The 20,000-nt window shown below is 33.8% G+C and overlaps 3 protein-coding genes across 3 annotated transcripts in view; 2 read left to right on the top strand and 1 right to left on the bottom strand.

Annotated features, from left to right (window-relative positions):
* Window positions 1–20,000, top strand: part of LOC125821974 (zinc finger CCCH domain-containing protein 1-like) — a 325,811-nt gene that overhangs the window by 61,781 nt on the left and 244,030 nt on the right. The gene's annotated exons all lie outside the window — the stretch shown is intronic.
* LOC125821962 (uncharacterized) lies at window positions 6,585–15,993 on the top strand. Its single transcript, XM_049501322.1, has 16 exons — window positions 6,585–6,673; window positions 7,231–7,379; window positions 7,961–8,041; window positions 8,154–8,225; window positions 8,329–8,400; window positions 8,479–8,715; window positions 8,942–9,052; window positions 9,149–9,262; window positions 10,423–10,545; window positions 10,626–10,694; window positions 10,847–10,950; window positions 11,750–11,833; window positions 11,968–12,055; window positions 12,550–12,666; window positions 15,029–15,210; window positions 15,369–15,993. The coding sequence occupies exons 2-16, from the start codon at window positions 7,266–7,268 to the stop codon at window positions 15,655–15,657; spliced, it is 1,857 nt and encodes a 618-aa protein (XP_049357279.1). The 5' UTR covers window positions 6,585–6,673; window positions 7,231–7,265; the 3' UTR covers window positions 15,658–15,993.
* On the bottom strand, window positions 17,096–18,861 carry LOC125821902 (AT-hook motif nuclear-localized protein 8-like). Its single transcript, XM_049501262.1, has 5 exons — window positions 18,447–18,861; window positions 17,933–17,994; window positions 17,680–17,802; window positions 17,352–17,516; window positions 17,096–17,272 (listed from the first exon to the last, which is right to left on the bottom strand). The coding sequence occupies exons 1-5, from the start codon at window positions 18,859–18,861 to the stop codon at window positions 17,096–17,098; spliced, it is 942 nt and encodes a 313-aa protein (XP_049357219.1).

The raw sequence follows: 20,000 nt of genomic DNA, 5'->3' as shown, positions 1-20,000 counted from the left end.
TATAAACATTCAAAGGTAGAGAATTTTGAGGTTTTAAGTTTAAAACTTAGTATAGATAAAAAAATTAATATTAGGTGATTCTTTTCATCTATTTTAGCTTTGATAGTAAAATTACCTGATACTTATTAAATGTGATAAATATTTAGTGAAATTAACCGAAATACAAAAAAAAAAAAAAAAAAACTTAACCCAAACACCATGTTCATACATACACATGAAACATGCATATTGCCTTTTCATGAATGGTCTGTTTAACTAGGGCAACAAGAAGAGAAAAAAAAACTTAATAGCTATACCTATACCTATACCTATACCTATACCAAGTGATTATCCAACTGTAATCACTATGGAATATTTCACCTATGCGTCATTTTATAATGCTAACAAGAACAAAATGTTGTTATACTGAAAACACGTCATCAACTTATGTATGAATTTTTTTTCTTTTTCTTTTTACAATTTCACCTGAACGATGTGAAATTTGTTTTTACTTATCGTCGGTTATTCAGAAATTTTGAGATTTTTCCGCTTAAAACTACTGTCTTTTTTATTCATATTACTTATTTTATATTAACTTTACACATGACATAATAAACAAAATGATAATTTATTATATTTTACACAAATAAATTTATTGAAGATAGTTAGTACTGCTTTTAAAGCCGCAAGAATCACGAAAAGATTCTAAAGTTCAAACCCCATCAATTTTTTTCAACATTCATAAATTCAACTTTATATATATATATATGGAAAAGAGTATGTTGTCCTTTTTTATCTACGTTTCAGATTCACCTAACAATTTAATACAACTAGTATAGTATATATCAACTACTGCTTTCGACGACCAATTTACGGATAAGAACTAATATTGCGTGGACTATACTTTTAATCAATTTTTGAACATGATTCATTAACTAAGGAAAATGTTGAATTACGTTTATAATATAATATATAATACAATAATATACTTTGTTGTTTAATGTGAGTTGTCACATGGTTTTGCAAATTGCAATAGTATAATTCTCTCTTGCATGTTTATCGACTAATTCAAACATTCAATAAATCATTTATAGAAGAGATAAAGTGGAATAAATGCAACCTCTTCAAAGGAATGAATTGAGGCAAGGTATTTTTAATATGATGCTAGTCATGCTATGCTACAAACAATAGCTTTTGACAATAATTACACTTTGCGTGAAGGTAATAATTAAGGAGTAGTGTGGCCGAAGATATTAAAGAAAATAATGTAGGTATTAGTTTTGATGTCACTAATCTTGTGTTTGACATATTTTTCGATTTATGTATAAAGTAACTATTAGTTGGTATTGTATTAGTGAAATTTCCACATAAAGCCACTAAAAAATAAATTAATTATGCTCCATAGTTATAGTTTGCTAATTACGATTCGTAGCTACATGTTATAGGGACAAGAGTGGCGAGCGAGTTTGGGAGGAGGAGAGAGGCGAGCGAGAGTGGAGAGAGGCGAATTGTATATGTATATATATCAAATTGTATATGTATATCTGTCAAAGTAATTATACATATGTAATTGGTATACATATGTATTTGTATATCTGGCGAACGAGATTGGAAGAGGGAAGAGAGTGGAGAAAGACGAACTGTATATGTATATCAGTTAGATAATTATATATATGTAACTATTATGTATATGTATCAATTATTGTATTTGTATATATGCATACAATTTGAACTTGTATACAATTGAATCGAGTTAAAACATTTGTTTGTATATTCAATCTCTCCCTTGTTTTATACAAACACAAATTATACATTGTATTTATATAATTTGTGTTTGTATAAAGCAAGAGAGAGAGAGACAAGAACTAGGTAGGGGAAAATTTGTATTTGTATAATTATAAGTGTATATGATTTGTATATCCCATCTCTCACTTCATACAAACACAAACTATATATTTGTGTTTGTATAAAGTGAGAGAGAGATTGGCAGAGAGAAGCAAGAGAGAGAGAGAGATTGGGAAGGGAGAGAAGAGAGGCGAGGGAGAAAAAAAGGAGAGTGGCGAGCAAGATTCAGAGATAGGGGAGAGAGGCGAGAGAGAATAAAGGATGAGAGAGGCGAGAGAGAATGTAATTATAGCTAGAAGTAAGTTCCAAACTGTAATTAATGCAAACTATAACTATGTTAGCTAATTAACTAATATATGTTTGTTTAACCGCGTAATTTTCCCATTGTATTATGTATAACTAATACGGGGTAAGAATTATGATATTAGCAATACTAAAGGTATTATTAGGGAAGAGAGTCAAAAATGCCCTTAAACTATGTGAAATGAATAAAAATGCCCTTGTCATCAATGTTTTGATTCAAAAATGCCCTTACAGTCAATACTTTGGTCCATAAATCCCCCTATAGTTACTAAATGGGTCAAAAATGCCCTTTCTGATAAAATATTATTAAAAAACTTTGTTCTTGTTTTCTTTCTTTTAAAATTACTTTAACAAATAAAAATGTATTTATGTTTAATCTCATTTTATCAATTAAAATAAAATTACTTTATGTACTCTTTTGACGGATAATATATATCATATATATAAGATCATAGTACATCCATCATTAATTTTTATTTATATAACGATGAAAAATAATGATAATAAAATAAGAAATAATTTTAATTTTCATTTTTTATCTAAATTGAAGTAGGATTAAAGTTTGCTAATTTCTAAAAATATTATTAGAAAATAAATAATATATTTATTTGAAAAATGAGTATTTTTGACCCATTAAATAATAATAAAGGCATTGTTGGACCAATACATTGACGATAAAGACATTTTTAACCAAACTATCAATAAAGAACATTTTTTACCCTTTCCCCATATATATTATACATTGTCATTATTAAAAACACAATTATATTTAATATTATTTTTTATACACCTATCAAGCAAGCTCTGAAATCATGGTAAATAACAGGGTGGACACGATGCACAGAGAGATGTGATCAACTCATATGTAATCATATAAATAATTAGTGAGTTTTTATTCAGAAATTGTTGAGTGTGTTAAATTAAGATTTTTTTTCTTATTTCATGTAGTGAAACGTTATCCAATTGTTTTGAAAATAAATTCTCTCTATAAATAATATAAGAACAAAATTTGTACTCTTTTCATCTTCTTCATCATCAGACACCACTTATAATATTTGTTTGTCATATTTTAGATTTGTAAATGATGAATTATCCATTATAGGAAAAAGATATGGGCCCCAGTGTGTGTATAAAAAAGAGGTCCAGATGTGGTGGTTTGAGAGAGTGAAACATCTTTGGAATTCGGTTGGATGATAGGCACGTGCATACGTATGTAGCCTGCCATTTCCACCCTCACGCCATTACCGTTTCTTCTGTTTCATATTCCTTTTCTCTAATAATAATATCAATATCTTCTGATTATGGGTTGGCATACGAAATTGGCCCTCCCTAGTTTTCTCGACATGAAAAGATGGCAACTTCACCATCCACGTGGACAACCACACATGCCATGTCTCTTCCCGATCCGTGGTAAAATGGATAAGAATAATATTAAATATAGTAATATATTTGTAATTCTGTCCTATGTATTAAAAATAATATTCATTGTATAATTTCTTTATAAAATTATTCTTCACAAATATGATAGAAAAGATGTGAAAATGATTTAGGAGCTATGCTAATATATGCATTAAAATCCAGTATATTGCTAATAGTATGATTTCACATATACTAGTTATACATAACATATATCAAATAAAATATTAATAACACAACTAATTATACATCCTAACAAACCATCCGTTTGGCCATAGATTTCCCAAGTAATATTTGGGGGGAAATTTGGCAAATAATGTTTGTTCATAAAATTTATCATTATCTGGCAAATATTTCAAATTCACAAATACTAGTTTTTTCTAGTATTAGAGCCAAATCTCATTATTTGGGATCTTTTTAAAAATTGAAATTTGACACCAAACTTTTATCATTTTACAAAAACACCCTCTATAATAGTTGTTTGCGTTGTATTACATAATTTTTTACGTGAACACCAAAGTAGTGATGAAATATGAAAGTGATCGATGATATATGGTTGTTGATGAAAATGATGAACAATCGGTTCAGGGTAACAAAGTCACGTGCTTTGTCTACTTCACGATGTATGGAATGATGCTTGTTGCACTCACTCCAAACTACCACATTGCTCCAGTGTCATGGACACTACTTGTTATTTGTTGCAACAAAGATCCAATTAACTTGTAATACAAACTTATGGTTAGTTTTGATAGTTTTTAAAACTTATGGATATAAATCATATTTTTTTTAAAAAGTGAAATATGTTTTCCAAATAATATGACCAAACACATGGTAAAATTTCATCCAAATAATATTTGCCAAAAATACTTAAAAATCTATGATCAAACGCTAACCTAGTGTTAGAGAATTATCTTGCGAGCGTCCCTACTTTTTCTCTCCTTGCCCCGTTCGTTTGTCTCTTTGTCTGCTTTTCGTTGCCAGGCCCAATCTATGTTATAAGACAGCCGAAGATATTTATATCTCTTTTTGGAAGACTTGGAACAAGTTTGTATTAAACATCAATATTACTTACATAAAAGATGGAGTAATAAAAAATCATAAAAAGTATGTTCTGACTATATATATAATATAATTTGTTAAAAGTTATAGAAAATATATATTGACTATACAATATAACTTACGCTATACACTAACCTATGTATTATTATGTTACGCTTAAAAAATTGGATATAACTTAACTGTACATATGAAGTATATACGAAGCAAGGAAAACGAAGTTGAAATTAGAGGAGAAACAACTCATTATCTTCATTGCATAGGCAAAAGCTAGCTAGCTTAAATCGGTATTCAGATTCCGGCGAGAGTTGGCATTGGCCGATTAGTTTACCGGAGAACTCGCCGGAGTAAAGCAATGGGAGATGAGATCGCATTTATACAAGTGTGTGGGCGCACTTATTTAAAGCTCTGCGTTTAGCTTTCCTAACTGCAACAGTAGAGGAAATTTTTTTTCCTTTTTTTCAATTAATCATACGTACAATCTCGTGTGCACAATGTACAATCTTGTATGCACAATGTACAATGATTGTTTAATAAATTAACCGTCATTTTGCCCACTAAATCCTCTTAATGTCGTTGAAGGAAGCTCTTATTACAATACGAGTAGCTACTCACGTGCATTTTATACTATCGAGTCAAGCTTTATTATAACAATCATTTATTATAACATATTTCATCGTAATAATGTGATTTAAAAAAAAATACTTTTCATATTTTATTTTACTTCTCTATAACTATAATGATATTTATTGTAATTTTTTTTTTTTTATCTTCATACTCTTCTAATTTTACATATTTTTATTTATAACGGCTAAATAAAAACAAAACGTCAAATACATATATTATATAGACTATATAACAATACTTCACTATAACAACATGAAACTTTCAAATAAACATAAGGACGTTTTGTCATTGACGTATCAAATCGTTTCAAGGGAATTATATATCAAAATACTCAAAACATGAATGCCATATCAAAATTTTGGAACAACTTAGAGATGATTTTGAGTTGATTGAGATTTGATAGTTAGTGTATACTTCATCTTTTATCAATATATACTTCATGTATAATTAAGTTATATCCAACTTTTTGAGTGTAATATAATATATAGTTAGTGTATAGCTCATTATAGCATAAATTGTATTATATAGTCAATGTATATTTTCTATAACTTTTAAACAAGTTATATTATATAGTGAATTTATACTTTTTATTATTTTTTATGTAAATAAACTATAATATTGATATTCCAAAGAAGGAGAAGGAGGAGGAGGAGGAGAAGAAGAAGCCGGTAGCCATTTAAAAAAATTAATTAATATAGCCGAATAACCTTATAAAGTAATTTGTTGAATTTGGGTTGAAAAAGTGGGAAGTAAAGTTCTAGGAAAAATTACATGGTTAAGCAAATATATATTAGTTATAGTTTTAGATAATTATCACTCGCGATCAACATTCAGTGATGATTACGTAGGTTGGGATTTCGAGTTTGTATAATTCGGAATTTGTATAACTTTTGTATAATGTAATTTTGCATAATATAATTTGTGTAATAGTTTAAAGTTAGATGTCTGTGTATGTATAACTTTGTTATTTCAAGTTTATACAAAATAACTCAATTATACAAACGAACCCGCGAATCATACAAACCAGTGAATTATATACAAACCCGAAAATTATATAAACGAGACAACTTATATTGTAGCTGCAACCCATAAATATACAAACTATACTATGGATCATAATTAAGTTTATTACAGTGACTATTTGCGAAAATTATTGATTGATATTTTGCATAATTCAATGCAGAAGAAATCAAGATTCAAGATCAAGCCTGTAGGCCCAAGAGGCCAGCCCTAACAAATCCTTTAAAAGTATTATGGGCCAATATCGCTTTAGGCCCAATTAATTTACACTGATTCAGCCCAATTAACACCAACAGAAAAGAATGTTGAAATAGGCGCAAATTGAACTTTTCTCAGCCCTGAAATTGTTGCCACTGCCTGGCGCCGCTTTGGCTCCACTCCAGCTCTTCCGGCAAGTCACTTTCTCCTTCTCCGACGAAATCAAAGTGTATGATTCTCTTTTCTCTACCTATTTTCGTTTTTCTGTTTGTCTTTAGTGGACAAGAGCATTTTTTTCAGCGAAATTTAGTGGTAAAAAACGAATTTTTGGTGAATTGGATTGTACTATTCTGTGATTGCCGGAATACGTACACACATGGAGTTACTGATTACATCGGTGTTATTGCTGTTTTTGAATTGAGAAATACTTGTGATTTCATGCTTGAATTGAAAGGGCTCAGTGATTACAAAGACAGCAAACCAGTCATTCATTTGAAGTCACTTTTAATGCACATCTTATGATAAGGAAAATTTTATAAAGATTAAAGTAACAGCTTAGAACTTGATCTTAAGCTAGAAGACTGTAATATTATTCTGTCTTGTTGGATGATCATCTTTTTATAAATTGTAGTTTTTCTTCCAAAAAACAAAGGAAGAAGAGGAAAGACTGTTGCAAAGATGTGCATACTTCAGTATTTTTAACTGTTGTTTTTTCTTGAATAAGCATTGTCATGAGTTCATTGATGAAATGATTCAAGGGGTTTTCTACATGATTATGTTTCACAGGAAATTTGCGCAATATTTCAACCCAAGTCAACATAATGGGAATGGAATTACATGCTGAAAAGGCAGGTTGTGCTGAGATGGAGATTGCTGAGATTACAGATTCAGATTTGTTCAAACTTGTTAGACATGCCCTTAAATCTGCTCTCCAGGTTGGATGCTTGGATACATATTTATTATGTTCTTATATAATTGTATTGGGTTGGGTTTGGTGGTGCATGCCACTGCATGGGAAATCAAGGTTCAACTGTATGAGTCAGCATAAACCTTGATTTTTTATTTTTTTTTGCCTTAATTCTTCGCTAGCCACGGTTTATTCTGGTTAAATTACTTATCTAAAAACAAAAGGAAAAGTATCCTTCCTGCTAAGATGTCTCTTTTGAATATTTGATTGAAGTCGACATAGGTGCTCCAGATTGATTGACCTGGGTCGGGTGTTGACTTCCTTGGAGATTAAGAGTCAAATGTTTGGACGTTAGTTATCTCATTGTTATTCAGCAAGTACTAGCCAGCCAAATATTTTCATTGATTCCTTTTGCTGAAATTAATGTTTTTTTTGCCCGTCCCCACTTCGTTTACATTCCTGGCAAACATCTTCACAAGATGTGAAATGTCTGAACCTTCTTAGTTGCTGTTTTCACTGGTACATGTGCAATGCAACTTCCTTTATAGTTTCCATATATTTACTATAGCACTGTAAAACAATTTTTATAGCCGCATGTTGGTATATTAGGGTGATCCAGACCAATATGAGCAGCTTCTTCGTGTTATGCACCCTGATGAAGGCGTTTTACCTGATGTGGCCCTACTGGTGGTATGTTTTCCTTAGAGATTGCATATATATTGGTCATCTTCCAATCACTTTTTGTGGTGGTTTCTTTTACTTTGTATTTTAATTATTGCTTGATTTTGGATTTGCATTTCAGACATGTTTAAAAGCTCTGTCAGGATCAGTTTCTTGTCTAGACATTGTTCACCATAAATCTCTTATAGCATCTGTAAGTTCTAAATATCTGTATTAACTCTCTCAATCTGTGTTTTTGAAGAATACAGGTTGGCACTGGTAGGATCGTATACTTAAAATGTCTTATTTGCTTGCAGATTTTACAAATGAGTATGTGGAACTATGGAACTGATGTAATGGATGCTTTGATGGAATTTAATATATCCTTGGTATGTGGCTCTAGTGCTACTATCTTCAGTGTTTTGGTCATTAGTCTCTATGATCATGACTCTTCTCCTATGTTGTAGGCTGCATCCAGTGGGCAGTATGTCGATTTGTGCTTGGAAATGCTTGTGAGCAATTTTATGCCTCCTGATTCCTTCATATCATTATTGAATCAGCCACCTGGCATTCTACGGAAGGGCCAAGTCATTGACCGTGTCCATTCAACATTAACATACATTGCAAAGTTACTTCCTCTCTCGCCCTTGAGACTTGAGAGAATGATAACGGAGAGGATGCCACACATTTTCACAAAGGAACCAGTAAGTGCAGATTGATACTTTCTTTACAAAGAAAATTCTTCCATTATGTAGCTTATTGCAAGTGTTCCACTCCTACTGACGTTTGTTGAATTAGTTAAACTTGCATTGCCAGAACCTCGTTGTTGGTACACTTTCTTCTGTGTTGTGTTCCTTATTGCTGGAAGTTCCTAAATTCTTAGCCACGTTTCCTCCTCCTCCTCCTCCGCCCCCTTCCCCCTCCGTGCAGTTGATCTTGATATATGTGGAGAACATGTTAAAACTAGAGAGTGGAGCAATTGGCGATCTTGTTGGGAGAACAATGCTTGTGGCAATTATGGATAAGCTAATAGATTTGGATGTAAGTTGTTTGAAATCAACCCTTCACTCAGGCACTGTGTAAATTCTAAAAGGTGTTGCACTAAGTTAATTTGGTTCTTGTCCTTGGGTTTCTTAGGTAGATATAGCATGGGATGATATCTTACAAGAAGATTTCACCAAAGGCATCTTCGATATGGAGCTGGGAGATCTGGAATGGCCAATGGATGATGGCCAGCAAAATGGTGATGAGGTGATTTTCATCTTTCAATTGATATTCTTCTGTATTTTAGTGTTGGCATTGCCACTAAATTTGTTTCCTTGACTTCTTTTTTGTGTATGGGGGTGTATTTCAGAATCACGTAGTTGTGTAAAAAAGCGACGCCTTGTACATAATGTTGCATTATTCTGTTCACTTCTCTCCTTTTATTTGATTGGAATTTTTTTTCATGAGGGTAATATGGAAGGAGAGAAAAAGGAGATCGTTTGAGGGGAGGATGATTTTGTACATGCGTGGAGTAGCCTTGTCTCTCTAGTTTCTTTTGGTGCATCCGTAAGGATCTTGTATTGTGTTAGATGATTGGGTGAAATTTTGTATAGAACCATGTTTAGCCCAGATTTCTTTAATTTTGGTTATAATACTTGTATAGAGGGATTCCCAATATGAGTAAAATCATTAACCTTATTAAAAATGATCGGTCTTAGTCTTGAAGAGACTTAGTGTAGATAACGATTACATGATGATTCAGAAGAGGGTTTCCTAGAATGTTTCTATTTAAATCTGAAGTGACTGTCAGCATTTAGAAAATTTGCCTTTTTGATACTCTGCAAACTTTAACCAGAGTTTAAGTGGTTAAAAGGACTATTTCTTCAAATCTGTTTTTCCCTAATAAAGGTCAGTTTGCCCACAACACTATTTTCACCCTTCCCATATTCAAGTGTAGACAAATTTCCTTTTTCACGGTGATGATCAACCATTTAAAGGTTGTATGCAATTGGATTTGGGTATCAACACAAATAGGGTGAGTCAGAAATACCATCTATGAGAAGATGTCTTTTTTTGGTTCTAAATGGTCATTCTTTCCTGTTGTGTTAAGTTCTATCCCTTTTTTCTCCCGATGAACTAGTCTGTGGTTGTCTTGTATCAATACAATCTTTAGGAATATCAGAAATACTGTATTGTATTGTATGCTAGGCTTTCAAATGATGATTGATTATATTTTATTGTTTGATTTTCATCCATTTTTTTATTTTTATTTTTTTGCAAGTAAAGTTATTTGAGGGCTCACTGTGGGGATTGAACCCACGACCACAAGGTTAAGGGCCGTGCAGTCTACTGACTGAGCCCATCCATATTTTTTATCTGGTGTTTGTCATCTGCCCTTTATATACTAACAAAGTCTTTACTTCCAGCTCCAAATTTCTTGGATGGAACGGTATTTTAGTGGAAATCTCAATGCTCAGAAATTGGATAGCTTAATTGTGCTTACCTTTGAACATCTTAACTTTTGCAAAGAGAGTGGACGCCTGAGTCAGGTAAAGTGGATGCATCAGCGTGTAATTTCTAACTCCGCTCCTTGCTTTTCTTACTTTTATTTTTCTTTCAAATGGCGTAGGTTTTTCATACTCTTCTCCAGTCTTTTCAGCAAACTGTTTTGATGGCATACAAGTCTAAATTTGCTCAGGTAACATTTACGATTATCATCCTCCGCTACTTAGGCTAGTCTTTCTTTTCCCAGCACTTCTAAACTTGATGAACACCTTGTTAGTTAATTTTTCTTACTTCAATGTACTTATTGCCCTTTTGAACTTAAATTTGTTGATCCTGTTATTGCAGTTTGTGTTGTTTTACGCCTGTTCACTGGATCCTGAAAACTGCGGTAGGAGATTTGCTGATACGCTATTTCATAAATTTAAGTCAAGTAAATATCCAGAATGGAGGTGAGGATTAAAGAATTTTGAATCTTGGGTTTCTTTTTCTTGTCCTTCCCACTTGTTTCCCCCTGACATTCCGTTTTGTTGATCAATATGTTTAGTCATGTATTATGGATACACAACTGCTTGCTAAGTTTGGTGTTCTGTCTGAGTGCTTAGCATGTAACTCTTTATGATACTGGGTGTATGAACTCAAGACCTTTTCATCTTCAAACATAATTTTGGAAGCTAAAATCAACAGTCTGCAGTCCCTGTTTATTAGAGACATTTTAAAAAAAAACTCTGCATTCATCTCTCCTCTCTTTTATAATAAATATGCTATGTTGGGGAGGTGTGCTTGTTTATATTTTGTTGGGGTATTGCTTGGGTATCAATATTGTTCCCTTTATGATCCTGCCATTGAATTTTCGTGCACTCAAAGTCAAAGTAGTATTCCTTACTCAAACTAGCAGACTTTCTGCATAGGCTGCTAAGATAACATGCCATCAAAAAATCAAAATAGTGGTCCTTAAAACTCAGATTATCGTGCTTCAGTAACCCGTCAGTTGTGTTGGATAAGACAGAAGGCATTTGCCATTCTTTTTACTTGTCAGAAGGTTTGACGTGTTTTTTGTGATCTTTTACTTAAAATTTCGCTGAATACATTTGATACTCTCTTGAGTGTTGATAACTCTGATAGTTCTTTGCTTATTAGTTCATCGGGGGGTGGGGGTTTGGGGCGGTCTGGTAGTTATATATTTTCTAGTTATATTCATTTTGTTCATGGTTGTTTGGAGGAACTAATACTTTTATTGGTCTCTTGCAGAATGAGTGCTGTTGCCTATCTTGCTAGTTATTTGGCTCGTGCGAAGTTTTTGCCCATCTCATTTGTTGCTGAATATGTAGAAAGGTTTATCCGATGACCAAACATCTTCAACTCTATACACTATATTTTATAGTTTTGAGTTGCTTCCATTGGTCAATAATGAATTGAAATGCATGTCAAGTCATAGATTTCTTTTCTTTTTTTGTGTGAGGGTTCAGTTTGCTGGAATGGTGTTCCACTTATTGCTCCAACCAGGGTGGCAGCATCAATCCAAAAGCTCACAAGGAATTCTATGCTGGGTGCCAGGTACTTGACAGCTTTGTTCTAGTCAGAACCTTCAGTAGTCTGTCCCACTCCCTCACTCACAGAGACCTTCATTCTTTTTATATTGTTTGAGGAGTGGTGGATATTTTCTGTACCTTTCCGTGGATCTATTTGAAGGCTTTCCAAATTATATTCCTGGTGTTAATTTTATTTATGTATCATTTACGTGCCAGGAAGAGAAAAGAGAAGTGTTAGAAAGTTAACTTCTTTTTTTCCATGAATTACAGGAAACTTCTTAGAGAAATGGTTGAAAATTTTCAATTAAAAGGACTTTTTTTTTAATTATAAAGAATTAAAAGACTTCTTTCAAATTAATTCTGCAAAATATGTAGGGAATTTGAAGGAAGACTTACCTTGGAAACCAATCAAAGCGAGAGAATAGTTTTTCATTCTTTTTTTTTTCTTTAGCACATCACTTTCAGAAACTTTCTTGACATCCAATTAAATTGTTACTGATTCTGTTGATTATATTGCAGGCCATGATGTATGTACTTTGCTTTCGCATGAGATCAATGCTTGCTATTCCTCGCATCAGATCACGTATATCAAAGCACATAGAGGATATCCTGAGGCATCCATTGAGCCCATTAGTGGTAATGTGTTCATTTTCTATTATGACTCTTAAGTTTCTTTTTATTTTGTATTTTCTCTCTTTTTATTTTTTATTATTATTTCATTCTGAAAGAATAAATGCCTGGCAAGCTTTAGACAACATAGGAAAAAAGGGGAAAAAAGGGTCATTGAGGATTCATATAACTGTCCCCAACTTGTTTTGGTCTTAGGTGTTCGTTGTTGTAAGCTTCGATAACATAAGAAAAATTAAAAAATTGACATGGTAAATGTTTATAAATACAGGTACCAAGAAGGTACAAACACAGCAGACTAAACTGAACCAGAAAAAAACTACATATGCCCTATATCTTCTAAGAAATCTAAATACTCATCCATGTTTTTCATAACACTCTTTTACACCAAAAGAATATATTCAAAAGACATCTATTTTTGATCCTGGATGAATGTTGTTTAGTCCCTTTACAGCAAACTCTGGTTCTCTCCTGCCATATTGTCCATAAGACAGGTACGGGAATTGTTCTCTGTAGTGACTGCTGACTTTAACCATTGTTTGATGTTGCCGTGTCTCCAGTAGACTCCTTACATTTGGTGGCATAACCCAATTAATATTGTACCTGTTAAGGGATAGCTCCCAACACTGCCTTGCCACTTTGCAATGAATGAGACGATGATTGTCTGTTTCTAACTCGTCTTCATACATGTAGCATCTCTTACTTAAAAATAATATGTCTTCAGTAAATTTATCCTGTGTTAGACAAACTTCCTTTGCTGCCCCCACCCAAAGCATATGCTACTTTGACAGGTCTACGAGTAGAATTCAGCTACCTTTCCATTCTTCTTAGTGGAGCATCCAAATAGCATTGAAAATTTGGACTTGAAGCTTAAGGATATTTCTACCATTCTCCAGCTTCAGCTTTACAAGTTAACTGTATTCATTCCACAAACTTCTAACAGTTCCCCAGACCCCCCCGCCTGGATGATGATTGGACTGTAGGAGTCCAAAGATCTTTCCTACCATATTTGGCATTTATGAGATGTTTCCATAAACTGTTATTCTCATCATTATACCTCTGAAGCCACTTAAGAAAGAGAAACTTGAGTGAGATTATGTGGTTTGATAGAGGTACAGTGCTTAAATGCAGACACACAATTTTATAGAAGGTTCAGTGTTCGGTGTATCTGGACTGAAAGGAACCGTAGACATTTTGATTGAATAGCAACTGCTAATCAGTCTCAAGACTGAACGTCTTATAATTTTGTATAGCTGGAGTAATTTGTTCCTTGTAAACTCCCCAGAAGCTTTTTGGGATTTGTTAGCTCCTTATCTTTAGTATGGGCTCACTGTAATGGAGCTAACAAACTCACTTTTGTTCTATTTGCATCTGCTTGATGCCTTTTTGATGAAATAACTTCATCTAAAAAAAATGGTTCGATGTTTAGGGAAATGACTAGGTGCATATGTATCAGAAAACCAAGATAGGGGATAAAAATAGTGGACAAGATCTTTTTATATCTCATAGATACCCTAGTGGAATAGGCTACAACCATTTTTGGGGATCTAGCTTTGTATGATATCTTGTTGTGTACCAATAATATATTTCCATTTTTGAAAAAAAGGAGGTGGGGGTGATACAGGACTGCGATGCAATTCGTAGAAGGATTTTTTCAAAGGGAGAGAAATTCCATAGTCTAGCTCGTAAGAAATTGAATGTTAGCTTTGAAGGCCTGACTAATAGGATGAGTTGCAGATGTTACAATGATGGATGCACGGTAATTCATGATTAGGCAAGACTAGCAATGATTTTCTTTAACAAAAGACAGAGATTGACTGAGATGGTTTAAACATCCCCGTTTTCACCTCCAAATACATTGATTCGTGTGCATCATTATGATGATTAAAGGTGTTAACTCAAAGCATGTAGAGGAAAATTTTACTGAGAATGCATGTGGATTAGCGAACAACAGAACATAGTGGAAGCTAAGTATTCATAGAGCTGATACCAACTAGGTGATATCAAGGTATATGGTCATTGGTTCCATCTGCATTAGGTCGGTGTTTGAAAGGGCTCTTATAAGATTTTGGTTAGATATTTAAGTTAGTGTCGGAATAAACATGAGATTTAAAAAATCTCTTATTTTAGAGGACCCTCCAAAGACAAATAATTGAGTGTTGGTGAAACGGGCCCAGATAAAGTGGAGGAGTTGATAGCCAATCCCAAAGTGGGATTAAGGGGTAGTTGTTATTGTTTAAAAGTTCCTTATGTTTTTTCTTTGATATTAGTGGACTCAAATGAGAACTCATCCAAGGCTTGGATGTGCTTCTGTTAGTGGATTCTCTACTTCTTTGTTAACTCTAGTGTCCAATGAATATTTTGTCAACAGGTATGCTTGCCATCAATAGTGGAAGAATTTCTTCGGTTGGCAAAAGTGACTCATCTTGATGTGCCGGATAACTTTGTATCAAGTAACCTGCTTGAGTCAGAACTTTCAATGGCTTTTGGTGGTAGAGAGAGGCTTGACACGTTTTTTCCATTTGATCCATGTTTGCTAATGAAATCTGACAGGTTTGTTTCTTTATTGGCATTTTTTGACTTCTCTTGTTCATTTTAATTGGCTGGTTGGATATTGAAGCTCCTTGCTTACCTCAGAGTGAAAATTTCCTGGTGATTCTTCTATTAATTAGTGGGTAATTTTGTCTCATGTTGCCATATTTTTTTGGAAGATTCATCCGGCCAAATTTTGTGTACTGGTCAATGGTTCGGAGCTCTTATGACAACGATGATGATGATGATGAGGGTACTAGTGATGAAGACGATATTGAAATCTGTACAGCAGGGAACGGGATAAATATACCTATTGATGGAGCTGCCCGAAGTTATGATCAGGATCTCGATGAATTTGGTAATAAAATGAGCAAAATGTCCATAACACCTAAAGTTGGTCAATGGGGGGAATTACAATCCGGCATGCGGATGCCTTCAAGTTTGCGACCTTGCCCTGATTCCTTGTAGAGATTGATCTGCACCGTTTGATGACCTTGAAAGAGGGAATGCTTGCCCTTCCATGGCAAAGAGTCGTACCATGTCATGAAGAGTTGAAAATGCTTGTCCTGATCCGTGGTTGGTTATGGCAAGACACTCAGATTATGTGATATCCATTGTATCCTAGATTCATGAGAGGCCTTCACTCCTGCCTGAATACATCCCGCGAGATGTTAGAGGTCACGTTTTGTATTCACAGCTAAAGTTATTTGTAATATTTAGCAATAGTTGGTTTGATGATGAGAACTAAATGTGGAAACACTCAAATTCTCTTGTATTTTCTTGTTGGTGTTAATATATTATGGTGCTATATGCCCAATATAAGAGTATATTTTAAATGTATCGAAGGGTGCAATACCATACTATACTTCAAGAGGATTTTAATTAGGTGAAATGGCCTTTTAAGAGAGAGACCCTGTACTTGTTTCAGATTGTTTTCCCAATATCTAAGGTTTAATCATGTTTAAAATAGGTATTTGGTGCATGAATTAATTTTTTTTATTAAAATAAAAATGGATAAAAGAAAAAGAAAAAACATAACCCCCCACCCCTCTTTTCTCTTGAGTTTTCTTCAAATTTTTATTTCTCTTTCTGAAAGGTTATTGATTTTCTTGATTATAAGGGAAAAAAAGGTTGTTAATGGAGGTGATTTCGCCCCTGGTGAAGGAGCAATGGCAATTGGTGTGTGGCTTCGAAGATGGGAGGAGGGTTTTCCTTTAATTTTATATTTTGCTTTGCTATTTTTATTTTTTATTTACGAAATTAGAACTATGTTAAAATAATGTGAAAATTAAATAGTCATATAATCCGATTTGGATGCTGATTTGTCATTCACGTCAAGCAAGTTAGCATAATATGAATTTGGGGGTTTAAAGTACCCGTTTTGAACATGTTGAGGGAGCTAGTGGAGTAGGAAATGACAAATGTCTTCTAGGTCATTAATGGACTTTTTATGCAAGAACTTTGTTCATTATGTAAATCCCAACTAAAGCAAAGTAGCAATATATGACACGTAATGATAGCATTATGCTCTTTATAGCAATAAACCACAATTAACCTGGAATAACGAAATACTAGTAAATAGTGCCAAGTAAGGAATGAAGAAGCTGTAAAGTAAAACTAGAATTTAGACTCTAATGTTTCTGTGCATAAATCTGAAAAAGGATGTCATATTTGCACAAAAAAGATAACTGCCCAGCAATGGACCTAAAGTATCCATCCAAATTGCTCAAAAATAAGGGCAAATGTTACAATATCAAACGAACATGAATTGCTAAGCTGCAGAATCCATTCTCACATCACACAGGTATTATCAACATGAAACATAACAAGAGAAACATTCCTTTTCCAAGCAAGGGTTGAGGGAAGGTATTATCAACAAGAGAAGCATTCTTTTTAAAAGGTTCTTTCATTTCCAGGGCAGCTGACCCTTAACTCCAGGAGAGCTTCTCTTCTTCCTAGTTTCATCAGGCGGACTATCAGGCCCACTTACTGACATAGCACTTCTGGATGCTGATGCTCCAGAAGCTAGTGTGTCTGACTTCAGCGGCTTCTGTTTCTGTGTGCTGAAGCTACCAACAATAACCTGCGCACAAAGTAACAAGGGGTAAGGCTCCCATAGGCGGACCTAGGATTTGAATATAAGGACAGTTTCTATGTCAAACCTGAACAGCAGTTGCTGCTGTAAGGAGCCCTGCCACACTGCCCCCCCAAATATTACCATCTGCTTCACCACCAAATAGCACAGTCAAGCCACCTTCTGTGCTGCATTCACCACCAGATTCCAAGACAAAGAAGGAACCAGACAGATTAATGATCTGGAACAGTCCCTGCACCAGTTAACCAACAATTTTTTATACTATCATGTGATGGTGTACTGAATTATATCCAGCCAAAAAGTTTGATACATTTGATCGAGGGGTTACATACTAGGACATAAATGATAAAATCTAAGGTAGATCAGCATATATACATGCTAAACTTGATACACACCTCATATGTTTCAATTGCACTTGTTTGGCGAAGTAATACTTTAGATATGGAACCATTGGCTGACAGAAGGCACACTGATTTTGAGGTACTTTTGCAGAATGACATTATTTTGGCCAATACATCCTGAGAAGCCAAAAAGCTGGAAATACTGAGTTGAATATTCAGAAACATTATATACTACTATATTCTCAGTGTTGCTACTGAGAAGATAACTAAAGAGCAAAACACATGCTGATCAAAATTAAGACCACACCTCCCCAGCTTCTATCTTGATCACGTGCGATTGCATAGGTCCAAGCGCTGCTGGTTTTGATCCTGCAAGTTGAGATTTGGCAGAAAGAACATACCAAGAAGTACTGTTAAACTCCAAACTACAAATTATTAAACTCCAAATTCAGATTCGGGAATGAGACGTTTTCTGCTGAACGTCATATCAAAGTATGCTAACAGGACAAAATAAATCTTTTCCAAATTGCTAGCTATGAAGAATACACAGTAAAATAAAATGCATCTCATGCACACCAGAGGAAAAGGTTTCTTTATACTAGTATGAAAGATCATAAAGCAGGCAATTATTCAACATTTTGCACAAGAAAATTCAACTGGATGCAGGGGAAAAAAGATTTTGCAGAAGAAAATTAGTTAAACTTAACAAGAATCCAGAAAATCGAGCAGAAATATTCATATGGTATAAAGAATTGAAGCCCTAATTATAAAAGTAAAGCAATGCTAGCTAGTATAAAAGTTCACTTCAGATATATATTTACCCGAACCAACACTTTTCTGCTTGCTTTTAGAACCAGGCGGTCTTCCCCTACCCCTTTTCACAGGCACAGCAGAAACCGCCGCTTCATCTGCCGGAGACGAAAGTCCACCGCCGCCGACCTTAGACGGTGAAGGAGTAGTCATCCCAGGGCTCGCTACATCTGCCGTAGGAGACGAAAGTCCACTGCCGGCGACCTGAGACGTTGAAGGAGCAGTCATCCCAGGGCTCACGGAACTCTCCGTAGCATGCTTCCTCGGCCTTCCGCGTTTCCGCCTTTCAGTTGGACTGACGAGAAGGACACCGGTAGTGCCGAGGGGAGCTGGAAATGATGGCACCGGAGGAGTCGAGGAGGACGTTGGTTGCATCGGCGTACCATTGTCGGCGGCGGAGGGGGAGGGTGATCCCACGTTTTCCATTGATGCTTTGAACTGATTCTTCAACTGATTTTTTTCGCTCTATTTTCAGTACTCCACCAGTAGTACTATGCTCTATTTATAGTTTTGAAAAACAAAAACCGTTTTATTCAGAATCAAACAGATTGGAAATAAATTACATTTAAATCACATTTTTGATAAAACCAAAATTGGTCATAAAGAATAAAAAATCATTTTTATTTACTCCTACCGATTTTCTGTGCTATTTTGTTTTTTTTAAAAATAATTTAATGACTTTCGTTATACTTAACTAATTTTAATGTAATAGCAGTGAATAACTGGTTAATTAGTTAGTTAAAGTTAGTCACAGAATTAGTTAGAGTTGGTTACAAGTCGGTTAAGTTGTTACATAATTAAAATATACATTATTTTGTAAAGATTTATTCATTCAGAGCGCAATGCACATAAATTCTTCTCTTTAGAAACTGTTGCTTTCCTTCTTGTTGCTTATGCTCCTAGTTTCGTCACCGTATAAGAGATTTTTAAAAAAAATATTTTAATATATTCATTTGTATAAATGACCAAGAAATCTTAATTCCTTTGATCATCTATCTAACTTTAATCAATAACAATGTAGAAATATAGTAGTATTCAATAACTTAACTTTAATGTTATGAAAATAAGGGTTTGTAAAGGACCACTAATAGTAAAACCGCATTCTTTTTTTTGATTAAGTGTCTTATACAATTTCTTTTTAGTGATTACAGAGTTTGATTCTTATTTTGAGATTAAAATCAAAAGAGAAAATACAGGTTTATGAATCTACTTATTTTATTTAGTATCTCTTTGTTTTTATTTTATCTAAAGAAGTTCACCATGTTTAAATAGGCGAATCGACTAAACTAGGTAGATTAGAGAGAAATTTTATATTTTGCCTTGCTTTTTTTATTTCTTATTTACGAAATTAGAACTATGTTAAAATAATGTGAAAATTAAATTGTTACTTTGTCATAGAATCCGACTTGGATGTTGATTTGTCATTCACATCAAGCAAGTTAGCATCATATAAATTCGAGGGTTTAAAGTACCCGTTTTGAACATGTTGAGAAAACTAGATGAAATTTTGTGCAGTACGAAATTACAATATGTAAAGAGCTAAGTATAAATATCTTCTAGGTCAT

The sequence above is a fragment of the Solanum verrucosum genome, unplaced genomic scaffold (genome assembly GCF_900185275.1).
Source record: "Solanum verrucosum unplaced genomic scaffold, falcon-dt-bn FXZP01000103.1, whole genome shotgun sequence".
NCBI classification, from domain to species: Eukaryota; Viridiplantae; Streptophyta; class Magnoliopsida; order Solanales; family Solanaceae; genus Solanum; species Solanum verrucosum.
Note: the sequence above shows the minus strand (reverse complement) of the source record. Positions and strands in the feature narration are given on the sequence as shown.

What these genes read in the sequence shown, in the direction of transcription:
- LOC125821962 (XM_049501322.1), top strand. Translation starts at nt 7,266, where the DNA reads ATGGGAATGGAATTACATGCTGAAAAGGCAGGTTGTGCTGAGATGGAG. An exon ending in ACATTTTCACAAAGGAACCA is followed by an intron (nt 8,716 to 8,941) that starts GTAAGTGCAGAT and finishes CCCTCCGTGCAG; the next exon opens with TTGATCTTGATATATGTGGA. An exon ending in AGTAAATATCCAGAATGGAG is followed by an intron (nt 10,951 to 11,749) that starts GTGAGGATTAAA and finishes GGTCTCTTGCAG; the next exon opens with AATGAGTGCTGTTGCCTATC.
- LOC125821902 (XM_049501262.1), bottom strand. Translation starts at nt 18,861, where the DNA reads ATGGAAAACGTGGGATCACCCTCCCCCTCCGCCGCCGACAATGGTACG. An exon ending in GCAGAAAAGTGTTGGTTCGG is followed by an intron (nt 17,995 to 18,446) that starts GTAAATATATAT and finishes CTCAACTTGCAG; the next exon opens with GATCAAAACCAGCAGCGCTT. An exon ending in GTGCAATTGAAACATATGAG is followed by an intron (nt 17,517 to 17,679) that starts GTGTGTATCAAG and finishes TAACTGGTGCAG; the next exon opens with GGACTGTTCCAGATCATTAA.